General features: G+C 43.5%; 2 protein-coding genes across 6 annotated transcripts in view; one reads left to right on the top strand and one right to left on the bottom strand.

The window, feature by feature from the left end:
* GRIP2 (glutamate receptor interacting protein 2) overlaps nucleotides 1-5,558 on the bottom strand; it is a 478,373-nt gene extending 472,815 nt beyond the window's left edge. For all 4 annotated transcript variants that reach the window (XM_048856218.2, XM_048856222.2, XM_048856223.2 and 1 more), the window contains exon 1: nucleotides 5,069-5,558. In XM_048856218.2, the coding sequence (XP_048712175.1) occupies nucleotides 5,069-5,123 (55 nt within the window). In that variant the 5' untranslated portion in view covers nucleotides 5,124-5,558. The remainder of the gene's footprint in view (nucleotides 1-5,068) is intronic.
* Nucleotides 5,559-5,627: 69 nt separating this feature from the next.
* CCDC174 (coiled-coil domain containing 174) overlaps nucleotides 5,628-19,320 on the top strand; it is a 58,174-nt gene continuing 44,481 nt past the window's right edge. Inside the window, exons 1-2 of one of the 2 annotated variants that reach the window (XM_075130294.1) lie at nucleotides 5,628-5,745; nucleotides 14,551-14,628. The gene's annotated coding sequence lies outside the window, so the exon portion shown is untranslated. The remainder of the gene's footprint in view (nucleotides 5,746-14,550; nucleotides 14,629-19,320) is intronic. The other variant, XM_048856226.2, reaches the window with a different exon arrangement.

Below are 19,320 nucleotides of genomic sequence, written 5' to 3'. Positions count from 1 at the left end.
CAAAAATCTGCATATTTTCTGATAAATTAATTGTGAGATTCACAAATTCCCCATCCTTGACTTACTGGGGCATTGCACTCTGAGATGTTAGCTTACATAGATAGAACCCCAGTTCGAGACAGAATCATATTGTTTCACAGCTCTGAAAAAAACTGCCATCATTTATGGATGTAACTGAGGGCAGAATCTGGACTAGATTTTTATAGCACAGCAGCAGCAGCTGAGATCTTCAACGTATAGATGCTGTTACATTTCAAATGTAAATTTAAACACTTCCATCAAAATCATGGAAAACTCCCCTTGTTGAAAACTACTTCCAGATTCCCACTTACTGTGTCACATTTAACCCATTGATATTTAGCATGGATTATCCCACTGCAAGGTATGTAAGTAAAATTTTATCCCATAATTTCCATGTTTTTTCTTTCATCTTACAAATCAAAACACATCATTGAGCATTTCCTTTTCCTGGGCTGCACATGCACGGATCTACCATGGGAAACCTCTGCCCACAACCCTGACAATCAGCGTGACCACACAGCCAATAAAATTACATTGTACACTGCTACAGCTGTTTCCTAGGTAACCAGCATGGAGCTACATAAACTGGCTAGATGCAATGGACGGAAATAAACAGCAGCAACATAATCGTGTAACATTTTGACTTTTCAAGAACAGCTTTAACTTGTTACAAATTTATTCTTTTATCTTCCCCAGTCGATTCACATGTGAGGAATCAGTAACTCACTTTAGATTTTATAATTCCCCTTTATCACTCGTCCTGTAGTATTCCAAGGAGGAAAAAAAATCACCACACTGGGCTTTGTAGTGTACAAATTATAGGCCAAACCTTGAAGTCCTTACTCAAACAAAATGTCATTGAAGCCAGCGGGAGTTTTTCCACAGTAAAGATTTCATGATTTGGCCCTATATTAATGACCTAGACCTTTACAATCAACCCTATACTTGTCCCCAGTAGTATATGAATTACATCTAAGGACTGTGTAATGCTGTCTAGATATTAGAGTGACTACACAGGTAGATATTATATTACCCATACTTGCTACAACAAAAATGTCTTATTCTCTTGTTCAGTAGAAAGAAAAGGAGTACTTGTGGCACCTTAGAGACTAACCAATTTATTTGAGCATGAGCTTTCGTGAGCTACAGCTCACTTCATCGGATGCATACAATGGAAATTTTTTTGTTTCCACGGTATGCATCCGATGAAGTGAGCTGTAGCTCATGAAAGCTTATGCTCAAATAAATTGGTTAGTCTCTAAGGTGCCACAAGTACTCCTTTTCTTTTTGCGAATACAGACTAACACGGCTGTTCCTCTGAAACTTGTTCAGTAGAGAAGACTTAGCCCTATGGCTATATGGCAACACTCTGCCCTTGGTTGCTTACAGTGGGAACTCTCCCACTCACCCACATGTATGCACAACCCTGAAATCAGAATGTGGCCTTTATTTTTTCCACTAATGACATCCTGAGAAAACCATGAATAAGGGCCCAGTCCTGCAGTCCTTTCTCAACCTAAATTCCCATTAAGAACTGCAGCATCAGGTTGTTAAATCCTACTTACAGGCATTGTGGGCCATAACCTGCAGTCTTTGCAGAGGCTTCATTCACAAGCTACTGAAATCAGCAGGATAGTTCTCTCTAACAGGACTGCAAGAAGTAGCCTGATAAATAGAATGAACATGATATATTTCGTTCTGCCATTCTTGAGTTTTCATGATTGTTAGAAACTCAGTGACCCACAACATTGCTCCAACCTTTATCAGTTTATAATTTTTGTGGTACTATTTGGCAAATAATCCAATATTATAAACTATAATAAGAGAATTGTATCTTACTGTGTGATACTGTAATTAAGGACATGATTATAAAGCGTGAGTACAAAGTGTGTAATTAAGGACATGATTATAAAGCACGCAGGCAAGGTAGATTTGTTTGTGTGGCTGCCTTACCAGAGAATTTCCAGTCTTCAAGCCAGATCCTGCAGTCAGCTGAGCAGTACTTATGCAATATGACCTGACCCAAAGCCACTGAAGTTAATGGGAGTCTTTCCATTGACTTCAATGTGCTTTGGAGCTGGCCCATAATGGTGCTGATGGACCTATTCATGTGAATTAGGAAGTAGTCACAGTAACTGGTCCTTGACTTGGAAAGAAAAAGGCTGTTTACATAGCATGTGTGTTGGGGGTAGGGGTAACATGGAATCTTACTGGCAATATTCAACTTTTTTTTAAGTCATTAATGTCAATTCCTCCTCCAAATTAAAAAAAAACCCAACAATTGTACATACCATGGAACACTTTTTTGATGGCGAAAGAGAATTTATTCATGATCACAACGGTTTTGTGCTTTCTCCTGTGATCATACACTCCAAACCATAGACTTTTAACAGCAAACCAAATGTATGAAGAAAATACCTGTAGTTGGTTTATGCTTAAAATATGAATGAATGCCACACTTCAGCACAGCCCATATGACTTTTATGTATTTTAAATATGTTACTTAATGCTCTTGACCCTTTGAACACCTTCCTCGATTAATGAAGCACTCACTCTTGTGTAGAATGGCTTAAAGTAGCAAGTGATGCCCATTGCAGCAATATGGAGTAACCAAAATGTACCACTCATTTGCATAGGCTGAAATATACTCCTTTAGATGACTAGCAGAACATTTACTTTGGAAACTCAGGCCTATGGTCTGTGTACAAAATGTATACACTGTGTGGTGAGTGTGTGTAGCTCTTACAGTGCTGTCTCTCCTAGTTGTGGGATGGCTGAACTGAAAATGCCACATTTGAACAATCACAAAGAGACAACAGCCAGAGATAATTTGTTTGGAAAAAGGATAACTGGAAAAGAATATTATTAATAGGATGATTGGAGTTTGGCTTGTCAAAAAAAAATCTGAACAAAATACTGTTTTCAGGATGCTGTTAAACAAGACAAGATGTGAAACTTTCTCTGGAGCTTAGTTATGCATTGTACTGTGTCTGTTAAAATATTAGTAGTACAGAATTTTAAATGGGTCCATATTTGTTTTCCCCGTTGAAGGGCAACAGAGTCTCACACTGAAATATGAACAGCTGACTACTTAGCATTGTAAAAAAAGAAAATACCTGGTAGAAAAGGGAAGAAAATCTCTTCCCTGCATGCCCTCACTGTGTCCATTGCCATACATATAGCTTGTCCTCTAAACATCAAACCAGCTTGTGATACTCCCTATCCTGCAAGATTTCTTTTTTCACATGGTTAATCAGACAGTAGTTAAGTCATAACTTCCAAAGGCAAACTGCTCTTGAGCTGTGCAAGGAACTAAGGGCAATGACTGTTACATGAGAATCTGGTAAACAGCCTATAAGAATGTGGATAATGTACCAGCATACTCAGGTAAGAAACCCACTGCAGTGCTGTGTGCAAGAGGAGCGGGGAAGTCAATTCCAAAGACACAGAAGGGAAGAACCATTAAATATCTGTGAAAGTCATAGAAAGTAATAAATCCAATCACGCTAAAACAATGCAGCTAGTACTTCAGGAGCTCAGTACTGTAAATACTGTTTAAGAATTACTGACCTCCAAACCTCCACTGGTGCAAGAGCACCCATATGTATTACTGCAGGACAGTGTTACATAGCACTGCATCCCACGGTGACTGCATTAAAGGACTAGTCTGAAGACACTGGATTTGTTGAAAAAGATGCTTTTTAATAGAATAAAATCTCTAATTTTCAGCAGAATTTAAGTTCTCAGTTTAACGAGCCTGGAGTCCAAGTGGAAGCAATGGACTCAAGCGGTTAAAAAATATATATATATATGCTGTTATCTTGAAACAGAGTGCAAGAAAGAGACAAGCAGCCTCAGAAAAAAGACTCACTGAATATACCAGCTTAACTATCCAAACCTGACACAGCACAAAGCAGGTAACAGTGAAATTTGTTTCTGTGTCTGGTAACCAACAGGGTTGAAAAGTCTCTGCTTTTTCCATTACTCACTTGGTGCAACTGTAATGCTTTAAATCATTCTTAAGCCCTGCTTGGCATTGCAACGCAACTCACTGCTAGCCAACTGTAGCAAAGGAGCTGAGGGGCTGCATTGAAAGGAGAAGCTGCAAAGGCAACCAGAAAAGGAATTCCTGCTCATCTCTGATCCCAAAAGCTTGTGTCAGGTTAACTCCCTAAAACCACTGTCATGGGATCAAGACAGAATTATACCCCATTTCTGACATAGGTACTGTCCCCTGACTACTATCATCCCCATTCATACATACACCCCATGAACCAAAATAAACTGGTGTGTAAGATTTTAAACATTCTTTAGGTTCTGCCACCTTGTGGGAGTTTCCGTCCAACTTTTATGAGCTGCAGATCCAACATTAATTTAACATCACACTGTAGAACACATTTCCCAGATGCTGTGAGTAATAGTACGAAAGACAATATGAGTAGTAGTAAGCTTGCAGGACCACAGTGAAATTCACAAGACCCAAATCCCTGTTTGAAGTTAAGCACCAAAAATAATTGCCATTTGGAAGAAGCAGCAGCAGCTTTAGAAAGTTACATGCAAGATGCTGCATGCTACTCTACTGCCAAAAATAAATATTCAATTTCCCCTTTCTCATATCTTTTCCCAACACAAGTAAATGAGCATCAGCTACAATCTTACCCCGAGAATGATGGATGGAGGACAGAGGTGCTGCTTTAAAGTTTATTGGCATTTGGTGTATTTCACCCCTTCCACCAGTGCATCAGCCCTCTGATTTATGCAGCTGTTCCTTGCAAACAGGTCAACACCAAACAGGGCTCAAAGTGATTTGTATTCTTGGGGGGGAGAGGAAACCCTACCAGAACAATTGTTTGTAAACACACAGTTCAAACAGGGGCCTCAAAAGAGAGGCTGCATTTTCAAGCATCCCTCCGGAGCCAAAGAAACAGACCCCCCACACACACACACACACACATACCCCACGAAAAACTCCAAGGCAGTTTCTCAGGGCAGTGCAATATCCCCCCACCCGCGTGGCATTCCCCCCTCGCTCTGTCGCCAGCCTTACCTTCCTCCTGCATTCTCTGCAGACACAGGGTCAGATTCTTCCTCCAGCCTGGCATCCCGGCACCGCAGCAACCTGCTGATGAGGCGAGGGGGCCTTTTTTTTCCTTCTTCGGCAAGTCTGGACAGGGCCCCCACCCCCACTCCAGAAGTGCCGTGGGTACAGCGCAGCGAGCAGCGGCGAGACCGAGGGCTTTACAAGGCTAGACATTGATGTGCGATGTGCTCCATCAGTCCTTGTGCAGGAACAAGGACTGGGGGGGGGGGGGGGGCAGGACTAACAGAGGCAGCAAAGAAAACACCTCGCCGTGCCGCTGGCTAGGGCTGCTTTAAACGATCCTCTCCTGGCCCACGGCACGGGACTGGGGCTCTGCTGAGGCTTTTTACTGTAGCCACGGGAGCTGCGGTTCCCAGCGTGGGGTGGGGGATCGTACTAAGTGGCAGCAGAAGCCAGGGGGAGCGACGCAATAGTTCATTTCCTCCCTCCCTCGGCGAAGCCTCTGGCTGGGGGCGCGCAAGCTGCGGGCCGGTAACGGGCCCCCGGGGCGGCTGTCCTGCAGGGAGAGCCTCGCCGCCGGCCACCAGGCCTGGGGTGGCTGCAATTCCCGGCAGGAGGTGCCCGAGATAGTACAGTCCGGCTCCCAGGCTGGATCCGAGTCACTGTTTCCCACAGCTGAGCAGGTAAGAGCAGCCGGAGGAGCCTTTTCCCCCCGGGGTGGGCGTGATTCTCTTCCGCCCCTTGCAGGGGGGTTAATTTGGGGAGCGCCGGGCATCGCAGGAAGGTGCTCCCCGAAGAATTCCAAGGGGAGCCGGGGCAGGGAGGAAGAGACAAAGAGCGCTGTGGTCTCTCCGTGGGAAGCGCATGGACCATGTGGGTCTAAACGGGAGCTGCGAGGGTGGGCCTGAAACCACTTGTCTCCGCGGCCAGAGAGGCTACACTGAGCCCGATGACACCAGGCGCAGCTCGCAAGGGAGCGATGCCTCCGAGTTGTGCCTTTCATCGTTGTATCAGCGCCTGGCTTGTTTGTCAACTGAGAGGGGGGGAAAGGGGGGAAACACACCCAGCCCCCCAATCTGCTGAGCACAAATGGGGCTGCTGCCTCCTCGGCCCCACGGCAGGTGCGTGCCGTCAGGTCGTAGAAGATCGCACACGGCGGATTATTCAGCCCCCGCCAGACTCCAGAGGTGTCAGCCCCAAAACCAACACCCCATCACACAGTATTGTAATTAGGTATTTTCTCTCTGATCAAACCATTTCAATGCACAAGGTCAGCTTGCAATCTAGTCTACTTGAATAAGTGAGTTAAAAGGAGTTAAAGGAAGGACTCCGGCTTCTTAGTTCTCTCGCCTGCTCATTTTCCTGGCATTACGTCCACATTTTCTAAGTGAGCTGTGGCTCACGAAAGCTCATGCTCAAATAAATTGGTTAGTCTCTAAGGTGCCACAAGTACTCCTTTACATTTTCTTATGTTTCCCATTATTTTCTCCCCCCTGCAGCAGTGTGAAAACCCACATAAACAACGGGGGAGGGTTTGAAGGGGGGGGGGGGGTCTGTTTTACCATATGTTATCAAATGCACAAATCAAACAGATCTTTTGAAGGAAAATATTTTTCTAGTCTCTTTTTCTCTAATCTGAGGCATTACTTGTAACAATGAGAAGTTAAAAATCAGTCAAGTTGATTTTAAGTTGATGGTGTCCCATTAAATATTGTTCAACATTTACATTTTATAATGAAAATCTGAGACCAAGAGAAATATTTGCATGATTAATTAATATAATTGATTTTGAACATAAGCGTTTCCTGGAATGTCTGAAACTCAAACCCTAAAAGTGAAACTGTCCATAAACAAAAGCGTTTCAGTCGATTTCACTGTCCAAGCTGAACGAAATGCAAGGAGTAAATGAGGAGCACAAAGAGTGACCAGTTTTCAGAGTAGCAGCTGTGTTAGTCTGTATTCGCAAAAAGAAAAGGAGGACTTATGCTCAAATAAATTGGTTAGTCTCTAAGGTGCCACAAGCTTTGGTGAGCTACAGCTCACTTCATCGGATGCATTCAGTGGAAAATACAGTGGGGAGATTTATATACACAGAGAACATGAAACAATGGGTGTTACCATACACACTGTAAGGGGAAAAAAGAAAAGGAGTACTTGTGGCACCTTAGAGACTAACCAATTTATTTGAGCATGAGCTTTCGTGAGCTACAGCTCACTTCATCAGATGTGAGCTGTAGCTCACGAAAGCTCATGCTCAAATAAATTGGTTAGTCTCTAAGGTGCCACAAGTACTCCTTTTCTTTTTGCGAATACAGACTAACACGGCTGTTCCTCTGAAAACTGTAAGGGGAGTGATCAGGTAAGGTGAGCTATTACCAGCAGGAGAAAAAACCTTTTGTAGTGATAATCAAGGTGGGCCATCCCCACCCCCACCGGTAATAGCTCATTTTACCTGATCACTCTTCTTACAGTGTGTATGGTAACACCCATTGTTTCATGTTCTCTGTGTATATAAATCTCCCCACTGTATTTTCCACTGAATGCATCCGATGAAGTGAGCTGTAGCTCACGAAAGCTTATGCTCAAATAGATTTGTTAGTCTCTAAGGTGCCACAAGTACTCCTTTTCTTTTGAAAGAGTGACCAGTAAATAGGACTCTAAAAATTCTTTCACCTCCTAAACTAAGAAGTTATTAGTAACATAGGGAAAGAAGTTGGATATATAACTAAATGGAATGTATCCCTTTAACCTGACATGTTGTGTGTGTCTTTACCACAAAGGTGTGATTGCAGCACAAGTAGGAATACCCATGCTAGCTTTAAACAAGTTAGCACAGGAAACTATAGTAGCAAAGATGTAGTAACACAGGCTAGCAACCCAAGCATGAGCCCATCAGGGATCCTGAGTACATACTCTGGTTGCTAGCCTATGTTGCCATGTCTCTTATTGTTACCTGTGCTAGCTTAATTAAAGTCAGTCCAGGTGTGCCTACCTGGACTACAGTAGTACCTTCACTTTGCAGTGAAGGCACATCCAAAACTTGTCTCTAAAGCCCTGGTTCTGCACCTATGTCCCAGTCCTGCTAACATGCCTGTATGTGACACATTGCTCTTGTGAGTAGGACTAAATATTTGAAACTGTTCATGTAAGTAAAGTTGCATGACTTGGACCAAAGTTGTTTTTGTTTTTTCCCCCCCAATTGTAATGACTATTCACAAGTATTTAAAAAATCTGGGGGTGGTTGAAAACTACCTCTGTGATTATTTTTTTTAGGATGCCAGAGTTTTGTTTGTTCTTGAACATGCAGTTATAAAGCAGACATCTATTGCGTATGCCACCATGTTCATGTTTTTAATTTCCTGAGGGCAACATTTCTTAGTAGTGACTGGCACTCTGTTTGGTCTTCGTCAGACCTTTTACAAGCAGCGGTAGGTCTCCATGTATATCTCTGCCTTCATGGTGGTAGCTATTTTACTGTGTGTAATGGAAGGTGTAACCTTATAAGATTATGGACCAAATTTTCACTCAGACCCCAGAGGGTAGGGTGCAGAAGATCAGCCAGTTTGTGTTACAAAGAGCTGCCCCTCTGGCCCTCTTTGGCTGGTTGGGACAGCTGCAGCGCTATGGGGACATAGTAACCTAGGGTGTCTGTCTATTTCAGCTTAGCAGGGGGGAGGCAAGAAAAAGGAATTGCAGTTTTATTTTCCCTTTTAGTAAGAAAGAGAACAGAAGATCAGCCATACTGGCTCAGACCAAAGGTCCATCTAGCCCAGTATCCTGTCTTCTGAGTGTGGCCAGTGCCAGGTGCCCCAGAGGGAAAGAACAGAACAGGTAATCATAAAGTGATCCAAGTCTGCAGCTGGGATACCCATGATTGCTGCTGAGGTAGCAGTAACTTCACCCACCATCGTTGGGTTAGATCTTGGATCTGAGGAATGTTTATAATGGGTAGCGAAAAAGCCAGTTGTTTTAAGGGCAACATAAGGTGGATGGATAACGTAGCCCACCACCAAACTGATTAGCAACATTCTGAAGGCTTCCTCTGCATCCTTGTGAAACATGAAGGACTTTCACACAGAGACACTTTAATCCCCCCACCCCTTCAAGGAACCAGTGCTGCAGCTACCATCCCCTGGCTGAAGAGGATTCCTTTTGAATGTCACTCCTGTATTGGCCAGAGGAGTGAGTGGTGGTGAACACAAGACTGACCCCCTCTTTGCAAAGAAAAGTGACATTGTCAGTTCCTGCAGATTTAGGCCTTGATCCTGCTAACATTTAAGCACATGCTTAATTTTACTCACATGAGTAATCCTATTGAATTCAATAGGACTACTCACATGTCTAAAGTTAAGCACATGCATAAATGTTGGTGGGACTGAGGCAGTAAGCAGTCAAGCCCAGGAACTGAACCCAATTACCACAAAAATTGCTCCCCTTTGCCAATAATTTCTAACTCCTGGCGCTATCCCTCATCCCACAACAGGAAATATATCTAGATGCTGGCAACTGAAGATATATTCTAGAAAACCAGCTCGTAAAGTCTGTAGGCAAAGGTGCGCAGCATGCCTCTTTTTTCCCCCCACTGTATCCAGTTCTAAGGGACATTTCACGATGACCGTCAGCTGGCAGCAACAGCACCGCTCTCTCTCAAACTCTGGCATATCCACGAGCGGCAGCAGAGCAGCAAAGATTACAGCGGATGGGGTGGTTAGGTTGAATCACAAAGGATGAAGGGGAGGGGTACATTTCTTGTCTGACCTGCTACTGGAGCAATAGCTAGACTGCAACCCTAATACAGTAAACTCCTGTTTATCCAAATGTACTGGGGGGGGGGGGGGGGAGAGGAGTGGAAACTTTTGGCTAACCAAGTGTTCAGATGCATGGAAGTGCTGTCAACTAACATAATCCTACAAGGGGACACATGGTGGATTAAGATAATTAGAGCCCTACAAATTTTGCATGTGCATCCAATCTGTGATCCGCAACAATGATCCGGGGATATAAACTATGTATCTGCAGATTTGCAGCGCTTTAGGTATAAAATTTGGATCCGCATGCAGCTGCAATCCACGAAAATGGTCTTCAGGTAGCCACATCTGCAGGTTCTACAGATAGCTGAATCCTTTTATCCAAAAATCCTAGTTAACTGGAATTATACTGCAGTGATGAACCCCGCTTTGGTCTTCAGCTGGAGTTCTGACATGCAGATATCTCTTGGCTTCTTTACAGTGAATGTGACAGTGTGCCGCAGTTTGCTTTTAAAGGAAAAAACAATCCTCTGTAGTTTGGGTGCAAAAGTACGTGATAACTTGGGGAGCTGCAGTAAATCAGAATTCTTTAGCTGAATTTGATCAGTGAATATCACCCTAAATGCTAATGAAAGGAGACAATGCTTTCTAGTAGTTAAAACATGGAAGTGGATGCCTGGACTGTGGCGTTATATTCTGGCTCCACTACTGACCTAGGCAAATCTTTTAACCTTTTGGTGCCTTAGTCTTCCCATCTGTTAATTCGGTACAATACTTACCTCACAGGGCTGTTGTGTGGCTTATTCAGCATTTATGGGCTGCTCAAAAATATTCACAAGACAGGTGCAGTATTAGGAAAAGATTTTAAAAAATGGCCCATGGTGGCCTAACTTAGCTTCCTCTGAAGTCAATGAGAGTTTTCAGAAATGTGCTGTTTGAAAGGGTGAACATGAAGATGACAAGTGTCTACCTTTTTAAAACAGTTGAGTGCCAAGGAAATAAATAAATAGGCAGAGTTCGAGTTGAAAATATTGCCACATGAATTTTACAAATTGTATGTGCCCTAGTAATTATAATTAAAGTACCAATGCTACTAGGCTGGGAGTTTCAAGAGCATCCAATGTGAGCGTAACACTGTTCCCCTGAAATCAATGGGTCCTTGTTTGAAGAGGAAACTGCTACCTATTGAGCCACTAACATTTTTGCTGCATTCTGGCTTTTCCTCGCCAATCTTCCCTCTGAATCAGTGCCCCAGCCTGGTGGTAGAAGGTTCTATCCTTTCACTGGCAACCACCACCAACTGGTCAGAGAGGGATTTTTCAGGCAAATGGAAATTTGGAGGCGTGCGGATTGTATACATCTCACACTGAGCTTCATGAGTTAGGTAGGAGTGCTTGTTTGCCTGGCTGTTTGGTCCCAACTTAGCGACTGGTGGGGCATTCTTCCTACCCCTCTTGTTGACTTGTTTTAAATAAGTACTTTTTGGTATTCCCTCCAAGCAAACCTCCCTGTCCTCTAAGCCATGTTACCCCACTGTTGACAGGCGTTCCTGGACAGCCCTCCTGGGAAATGGGAGGGACTGCTGAGGCAACAACCCAAGGTGCATTTCATTTTGAGCAGGCTTATGTGTCTATATGTGGAGGCTTTACCTCACTTAGTGAGCTGCTGCTGCTGCTATACAACATATAGTTAGAAACAAAGCCAGCACAATGCTACAATCTTAGTTTTGTTTAATTCCGCAGAAAGGAAACATACTTGGATAATTATTTCCAGACTCTCTCTCTCTCTCTCTCACTACTGGGCTTAATCTCTTTCATTCAGTTTATTTTTTTATCTTTCACTAAGTGGCTTGCTGGGCAAACAGTGTATTGTAAATACATCCAGGGAAAACGTTTATGTAGGGCCATCTCCTGTCATTGTTTTGATGTAAACTTCCTATTGACTCTGTGGGAGTCTTGCAAACAAAGTGATGGCAAGATATTGCATGTGAATTATGCCGTCACTGCAAGTTAGTATTTACATTGATTCACACATAATTCAAGTATAGCTTGTCAGTAAACACTATACAAACTCAGATTTTAATGTGTAAATACTAATACAAACTAGGTTTTTTGAGGAAGGGGCCTTGCCTAACTCTATGGTTGTACAGTGGCTAGTATAACAGAGCCCCAGTCCTGGTTGGGACACCATTGTAAAGAAAAGGAAGGACAGCCACGTGGGTATGGCATTAGCCTGGGACCTAGGAGACCCAGGTTCAAATGTGTGCTCTTCCACAGACTTCCTGCATAGCTATGGGCAACTCACTTAACCTCTCTGTGCTTCAGTTCCCTATCTGTACAATGGGGACAATAGCACTGTCCTACCTCACAAGGGTGTTGTGAGGATGAATGCACTGAAGATTGTGAGGTGCTCAGATACCATGGTGATGAGAGGCATAAGCACATATGCTGATAATATAGATGTTTACAAAATGTTACTCACTTTGGAATAGTTTGTGGCCAGACCTGCAGAGGAGGAAGAGAATATGAACAATCGTTTCTGCCAGAGGTCCTTGCACGAGGGACTAGATGTAATCTGGTCCTTGCACTTAGTGAAATTAAGAGCCAACAGAGTCCCCTCCTACACTGGCTAGTTCAGCTGGCCCTGGGTGGGGATGCAGAGGAAGTGCACTCTGCATCTTTACAGAGTGGTAGATTAGTCATGTTACCCGGAGCTCCAGGAAGCTTTGTGTCTGAGTAAAGCAGGATCTCTCCAGAAGTTTGTTGTGTAGCAATCTGCCTCCACTCTACTGTATTAAGTAAATGTTTATTTCCAGGCCCCAGCCACGTGAAATGAGTCATTGTTAAAAGTAAGTAAGTCCAAATATTGGTAACATCATAGCAGAATTTTCAGAAGCCTTCATGATCCATTGATAACTTCAAGCACTCAGCAACTGACCTTCCAGTGATCTTCTGTAAATCATCTATCCATCCATCTCCTTGATGGTCATTCCATACTACAATGACCCTCTACCACTCCTTCAATGATAAACTTTCACTAGGTTATTTCCATTTCTACACATAATGTGACCAAAGTATAAAAGATTGCAACTGTTGATCTCCAACATCAGGGTCTGCTTCCCTCCCATAATATTTCAAACATCAGCATTCATATTTTTTCCTGTCCAAGAGATATGCAGGAGTCTTCACCAGCGCCACATTTCAAAGCTTTCAATTTTCTTCTTGTCAGCACCATTAACTTCCCATGATTCAAATCCATAAATCACTATGGGAGGGGAGGAGGGAAAAGAGAGGCTTTTCACTAATTGCACCTTCATACATTTCAAGACACCACATTTTCCCCCCGACACTTTCTTAAAGAAGGCCATAGCTGAGAAGTCATCCCTACTTCTTCTGATTTCTTTGGAACAGCCTCGTTGATTGGATATATATGATCAAGATAATTAAATTCATCTACTGCCTCTACAGCTTGTCCGTTAATCGTGATGTCTGCATGCATCTTGCTTTTGTTAGTCATGTCACTGTCCTGCATTTTGTTTCGTAGCATTCAGAAATAGTCCATATTCCTCACAAACTGTTTTCAAAGACTGCAACATTTGCTGCATTGCATCAGTGGTGGTACCAAAGAGTATGATGTCATCAGCATATATGAGGTCTGTTAAGAGGCATCTCAGTGGAATTCCCAGCTCCTTCCTCTTTGTCAAAACCTTCCAAGGCTTGTCTCAGAATCAATTCTGTGTATATGTTAAAGGGGTCTGGTTACAAAAGGTTAATACCCTTGTTAGAGAACAGGGGGATCGGAATCAGGGTTTTTTTTCGTGGCTACTGTTACAACTCCCTCCTATGTGGGGCTGTGCCTTGAAAATACTAACTGGTTCATCTAAAGCAGTGATTCACATTTGCTGTGTAAATCACATACCTTTAAAGGTAATACTACCAGGTTAAAAATCACTGTAAATATCAAATCACCTTCATTTTGTTACTGACAACATGCAAGATTGATACAAAATGTACTTACTGGTGCAGCTTATTTACATTTTGCACTTCACTCAGTATGGACAATAATAATACACTAGTCAGTTTCACATTTGTATAGCGTGGGGCTATGTCTATGCTGCAGATACTGTTCTGGCAGAGCCCCCTAGTGTAGATGCAGTTTACACCAAGTGAGGGAGCTTTGCTGCCAGTGTAGAAACACCACCTCCCTGAGTCTTCTCTCAACATAGCTGCATCTACACTGTGGGTTTTTACTGGCGTAGCAGTGTTGGTAGGGAGTGAGGATTTTTCACACCCGTGATCAATAGAGCTATGCTGGTGTAAGTTTTAAGTGTAGATCAAGCCTATGTTTCATTGTTAGGTTTTCATACACAATCACACTGCTGTAATGCTTGGGTTGCAAACACTGCTGGGGAATGCTTAGAGGGTTTGCTGGAATTTTAAAGAGTAGTTTAATGAAGACATTCCTATGGAAGCTTTTTTTTTTTAAACCAAATCTACATTTTGGGCCTAAGAGTGATCAGCCACTATCCCTTTCAACTGTGGCTGAGAAAACCTTACCCATCCAAGATACTTGTGAAAAGTACAGAATCACCTTACATTACCAAGAGTTTATGCACAAGTATAAACTTTGTTCAGAAGCACCCACAAAAAACCATAGGAAACACTGTGGGTTCAAGAAATTTGTCCCCATGCAACCGAAGCAGGATCAGGATATAATCATCACCACTCTTTGTTCCTACAGGATGGAAGTGGAAACACATCCATTTGCCAGCTGTGTTTCCAGGAGGCACAGCAACAGTTAATTTGCCTTCAGCAAGAGGTAAGTTATTACACACACTCCTGCTGTACATGGGAACTACAGCACCAGCAACAAAGGGCTAAGATCAGTTCATGGGTATTCTCCAGTGTGTCCATGCCATGGAGATCTTGCAAGATAAGAACCCAAAAAGTTTCTTGCTGTTGAAGAAACAAGGCTGCCTGCCAGCCAGGGTCAAAACACAGTGAAAGTCAGAGTGGGTTGATTGTTTTTTCACCAGACATCTTTGCTTATTTCTGAAAGACACTCTGTCAGCTCAGCTTCCTTTCATTATCACACGGGCTGTCTGTAGTTGATCAGCACTTGTGGCCAGGACTGATGGGGTCTTTAAACATGTCTACAGACATGCTATGTCTACACTACAGACCTTACAGCGGCACAGCTGTTTGGATTCTGCTGAGCCATTCCATCAGGATACACCCTGGGATCAATAAGAGAGTCTTACAGGATTTGTTCTGCAATGCTGTTTCCCACTTCAGTGTAATCTTTTCCCCCACCACCCCTGACAGCTGACGACTGCAGTACAGCATTGCAGAAGTTCCACACTTCTTACTTCCAATTATCCAGTGACACTAAAGGTTATGGGCCTGTAGGACTATGGTGGAGAGCAGGGCAGAGCCAGAGGAGCCTGTGTCTTGGTCAGTGCTTACTCAAACACATCAGTGTTTAAGCAAGCCAGAGAGGATGGTCTTTTTTCCTCCCAACACTGTATTGTTTATAATTGTGTTGTGCACACAGCTCTATTGCAGCTGCTGTGTATTGATTTCAGGTCTGCTGAGGCAGATTCTAGTAATTCAATACACTGAGGTGACTGACCATGTTAGTCTATAAAGTTTCCTATTCCAAGTAGTCAGCAAAGTGCTTGAAGCACTAGTTGCTGACACAATTGCTTAACACCATTAACGTTTGCTTGTAATTGTATCACATAGGGGACAACAGCTACTGGCCCAGTTGTTTCTGTTTGGAACAGTCACAAGGTTGCCAGTCGACATCTTCCTCATGGAAATACAGTGGAGCTAATGCACAACTTTGTGTGTTGCTAAACCAGCCAGAGTTCAGCCAGCAGTATATTCAAAGGCTACTTCTTTACTGGGAATAAAGAATAGTGGTGTTAGCACCCATTTGTCTTTTGAAAACCTCCATGTTCTCTTGTAGTGGGATGGAAGCTCTTTGGGGAGAATAAAACTTCTGCTAAAATTCTGGGTATTTTTTTCAATTCTTATGGATTGGATGTTATCTCCAATATCCCCGTCTCTCCTCCCCAACAGTCCTTTCAATATCCCCTTTGTTTTCCTTCCTTCTTCTCTATTAACTCCTCCTTCTCTCCCCCATCCACCTCGCAACCTCACATTCAGACATGGTGACAGGAAAGAAGTTGCACCTGCTTACACCATTCTACATTTGGCCCTGGCTGATGGGTGCAATTATATCCATTGTAAAACAAACCCATTTTAAGTTGTACCACAGTTGCAAAGTTCCCTGTACAATTATACAGCATTGCCTCCAGCAGTGAACATTTTTACAAGGTTCAGCAGCACTAACTGCTACCTAGTACATAAGGGTTTAATCTCAACCCAGCTTCTCCTTGGGCTGGTGCTCAGGGGAAGTTCCATAAATCAGCTAAATGCAAAAGCGAGGGCCATTGCATATGAGAAGTCAGCACTCCACACAGGAGGATATACAGGAGGTCAGGCTAGATGATCTGGTGGCCCCTCTGGCCTTCAGCTCTATGATTTGGCTGAACCCCAGTCTGGGAGAGTTTCCAGTCAGTACATGAGTTTTTGGCTTGATCTCAGCTTTATAAACATTTTCACTTGAGGGGGAATAAGCCCTTGCTGAGTACATGTCTGTTCCACGCCTGCCTAGCCACTCTCCCAATTGGCACGTGTCTCTTGGCTGCCAGCCCTGCAAGTAAAGAAGTTCCTCAGCTGGATCTCTATCATCTCCTGGGAGCCTTCTAATGCCTGTGACACTTACACATGGTGATGCAATTTGGAGCTGCTCCTAGGTCTCCTTACTAACAGCCCAGGCCTGCCATGTTGAGAACATACAGTCTCCTTCCTGAGACTTCATTAAAACCTCAGTGGTGAGGACAAGAGACACCCTGGTCACTCTGCCTACCGAACATTGGAGTGATAATGATTAGTGTATTTACCATACACTTCACAGTAAGCAACTTCAGATCTTATATAAAGGCAGCCACCTCTTAACAGCAGATATTAAAACACTGTTTTGGATCCACAAAGGGACACAGGCGTCATAACACTGAAGAAGAATCACAGGAACACTCACTGTGCTCCCCAAAGCCGGAGTTAAGCGCTTAGGCTCCCTGTCCAAAGAATGGAGAGAGAGAGAGAGGGGCCTTAGAATGCAATCCACAAAAGCCAACACTCTAGACAGAAACGCCTAAACTAGCCATGGGAGATGCTGACAAGAGAGCAATTTCCTAAGCCTCACCCCTCTCTTTGAGAGAAGCACCTGAGCCAGGCTGCAGGGAGGCACCTATCTCTGCTTAACAATCCACAAACAGGCACCTGTCTCCTGGAGTCTGGGGGCTCAAAAGCCTCAGAAATCGCTTGTACAAATGAGGTTAGGCATCTGCACACAACTACAGGAGAAGGAGGTGGTGCCATGCACCTTATAACTTTTAGCCCACTGGTTAGAGCACTCAGCTGGGATGAGGGAGAGCCAGGTTAATTTCTGCCCGAGTGGGAGAAAGGTGGGAGACCCTGCTCAAAACCTTTCAGGAGAGTGCTTTTACCACTGTCCTGTGGGATATTCTGATGCGGGGCTCTCAGTGTCTCTCCTGTTGGAGCTGTTCCACTGTGGATGATAAATTCAAGAATGATTGACTCAGGGGGCAGGACCCTAGGTCTCCCATCTCCCAGGCAGGTGCCCTTACCACCAGGCTACAGAGTCTCTCTCATGTGCATGTGCCCAGTGACTGTTCCACTGTGGATAAATAGTCATTAGGTCAGTGAGAGAGAGACACACACAGACACACTCTGTAGCCTGGGGTTTAGGCATCAATGCCCCAATCCACTAAGATACTTTTCTTTTTCTGATCGCCAGTCCAGAAGCGGTAAGAAAAATGTACTAGTTAGGAAATTATATGCACTGATGGGTCAGTACTTGTGCACCCCTTTCATTCTGACATGATTTTAGCTCTCTATCTCACTAATGGTTAGAATTTTATATGAACACATCAAACCAATTCAAAATGGTGGTGGGGGAGCTTGAAGTTAGTTCTCAAGAGAATGACTAAAATCATATTTGAAATGTGTGTGTCTGAGGGGGGAAGGGAAGCAAAACAGTAATCAGAGATGTGATTTCACGTTCTAATATTTCACAACCCAACCGGAGTGCAAACAAAGTGCTATGATGGAGCAAGAAAATGGAGGTTACCCCCAGCCTTCTAGTGACACTCAGCATGATATCCTGCTTGGATGTTCTGCAAAATATTGGACTTTAAAGTCTTTGTGGATCCTCAGTTTAGTAGAGGAATTTCTTAGCATTGATCCAGCATGGACCTTAACCCAACGTAATTTTCATCCCCTCTGAAATATGACAATTCTGTCCCATTCTGCTCCTTTGTATTGGGCTGATAACATGCAACATACACTTGTAAGCTCCCCAGGGGCATAGAGCCTGGGTCAGTTTCGTTCCTTACTTCAATTCCTAAGAGGGTATTAATAATCCTACTTCGAATTTCCTTTGCCAGCCAGCTACACAGACACATTTTTGTGCCTTCTGGGTTTTTATTTTAAGCCAATTTAGTGCTGGAGTGACAGTCCTGGAGATAAGGAGTACTTGTGGCACTGTCATAAATATAAAGGGAAGGGTAAACCCCTTTGAAATCCCTCCTGGCCAGGGGAAAGCTCCTCTCACCTGTAAAGGGTTAAGAAGCTAAAGGTAACCTCGCTGGCACCTGACCAAAATGACCAATGAGGAGACAAGATACTTTCAAAAGCTGGGAGGAGGGAGACAAACAAAGGGTTTGTGTCTGTCTGTGTGCTGCTCTTGCCAGAGACAGAACAGGAATGGAGTCTTAGAACTTTTAGTAAGTAATCTAGCTAGGTATGTGTTAGATTATGATTTCTTTAAATGGCTGAGAAAAGAATTGTGCTGAATAGAATAACTATTTCTGTCTGTGTGTCTTTTTTGTAACTTAAGGTTTTGCCTAGAGGGGTTCTCTATGTTTTGAATCTAATTACCCTGTAAGATATCTACCATCCTGATTTTACAGGGGGGATTTCTTTATTTCTGTTTACTTCTATTTTTTATTAAAAGTCTTCTTGTAAAAACTGAATGCTTTTTCATTGTTCTCAGATCCAAGGGTTTGGGTCTGTGGTCACCTATGCAAATTGGTGAGGCTTTTTATCCAACATTTCCCAGGAAAGGGGGGATGCAAGTGTTGGGAGGATTGTTCATTGTTCTTAAGATCCAAGGGCCTGGGTCTGTAGTCACCTAGGCAACTTGGTGAGGCTTTTTACCAAACCTTGTCCAGGAAGTGGGGTGCAAGGTTTTGGGAAGTATTTTGGGGGGACAGACGCGTCCAAACAGCTCTTCCCCAGTAACCAGTAATTGTTTGGTGGTGGTAGCGGCCATTCCAAGGATAACGGGTGTAATATTTTGTACCTTGGGGAAGTTTTGACCTAAGCTGGTAAAGATAAGCTTAGGAGGTTTTTCATGCAG

The sequence above is a fragment of the Caretta caretta genome, chromosome 7 (genome assembly GCF_965140235.1).
Source record: "Caretta caretta isolate rCarCar2 chromosome 7, rCarCar1.hap1, whole genome shotgun sequence".
NCBI lineage: Eukaryota > Metazoa > Chordata > Testudines > Cheloniidae > Caretta > Caretta caretta.
Note: the sequence above shows the minus strand (reverse complement) of the source record. Positions and strands in the feature narration are given on the sequence as shown.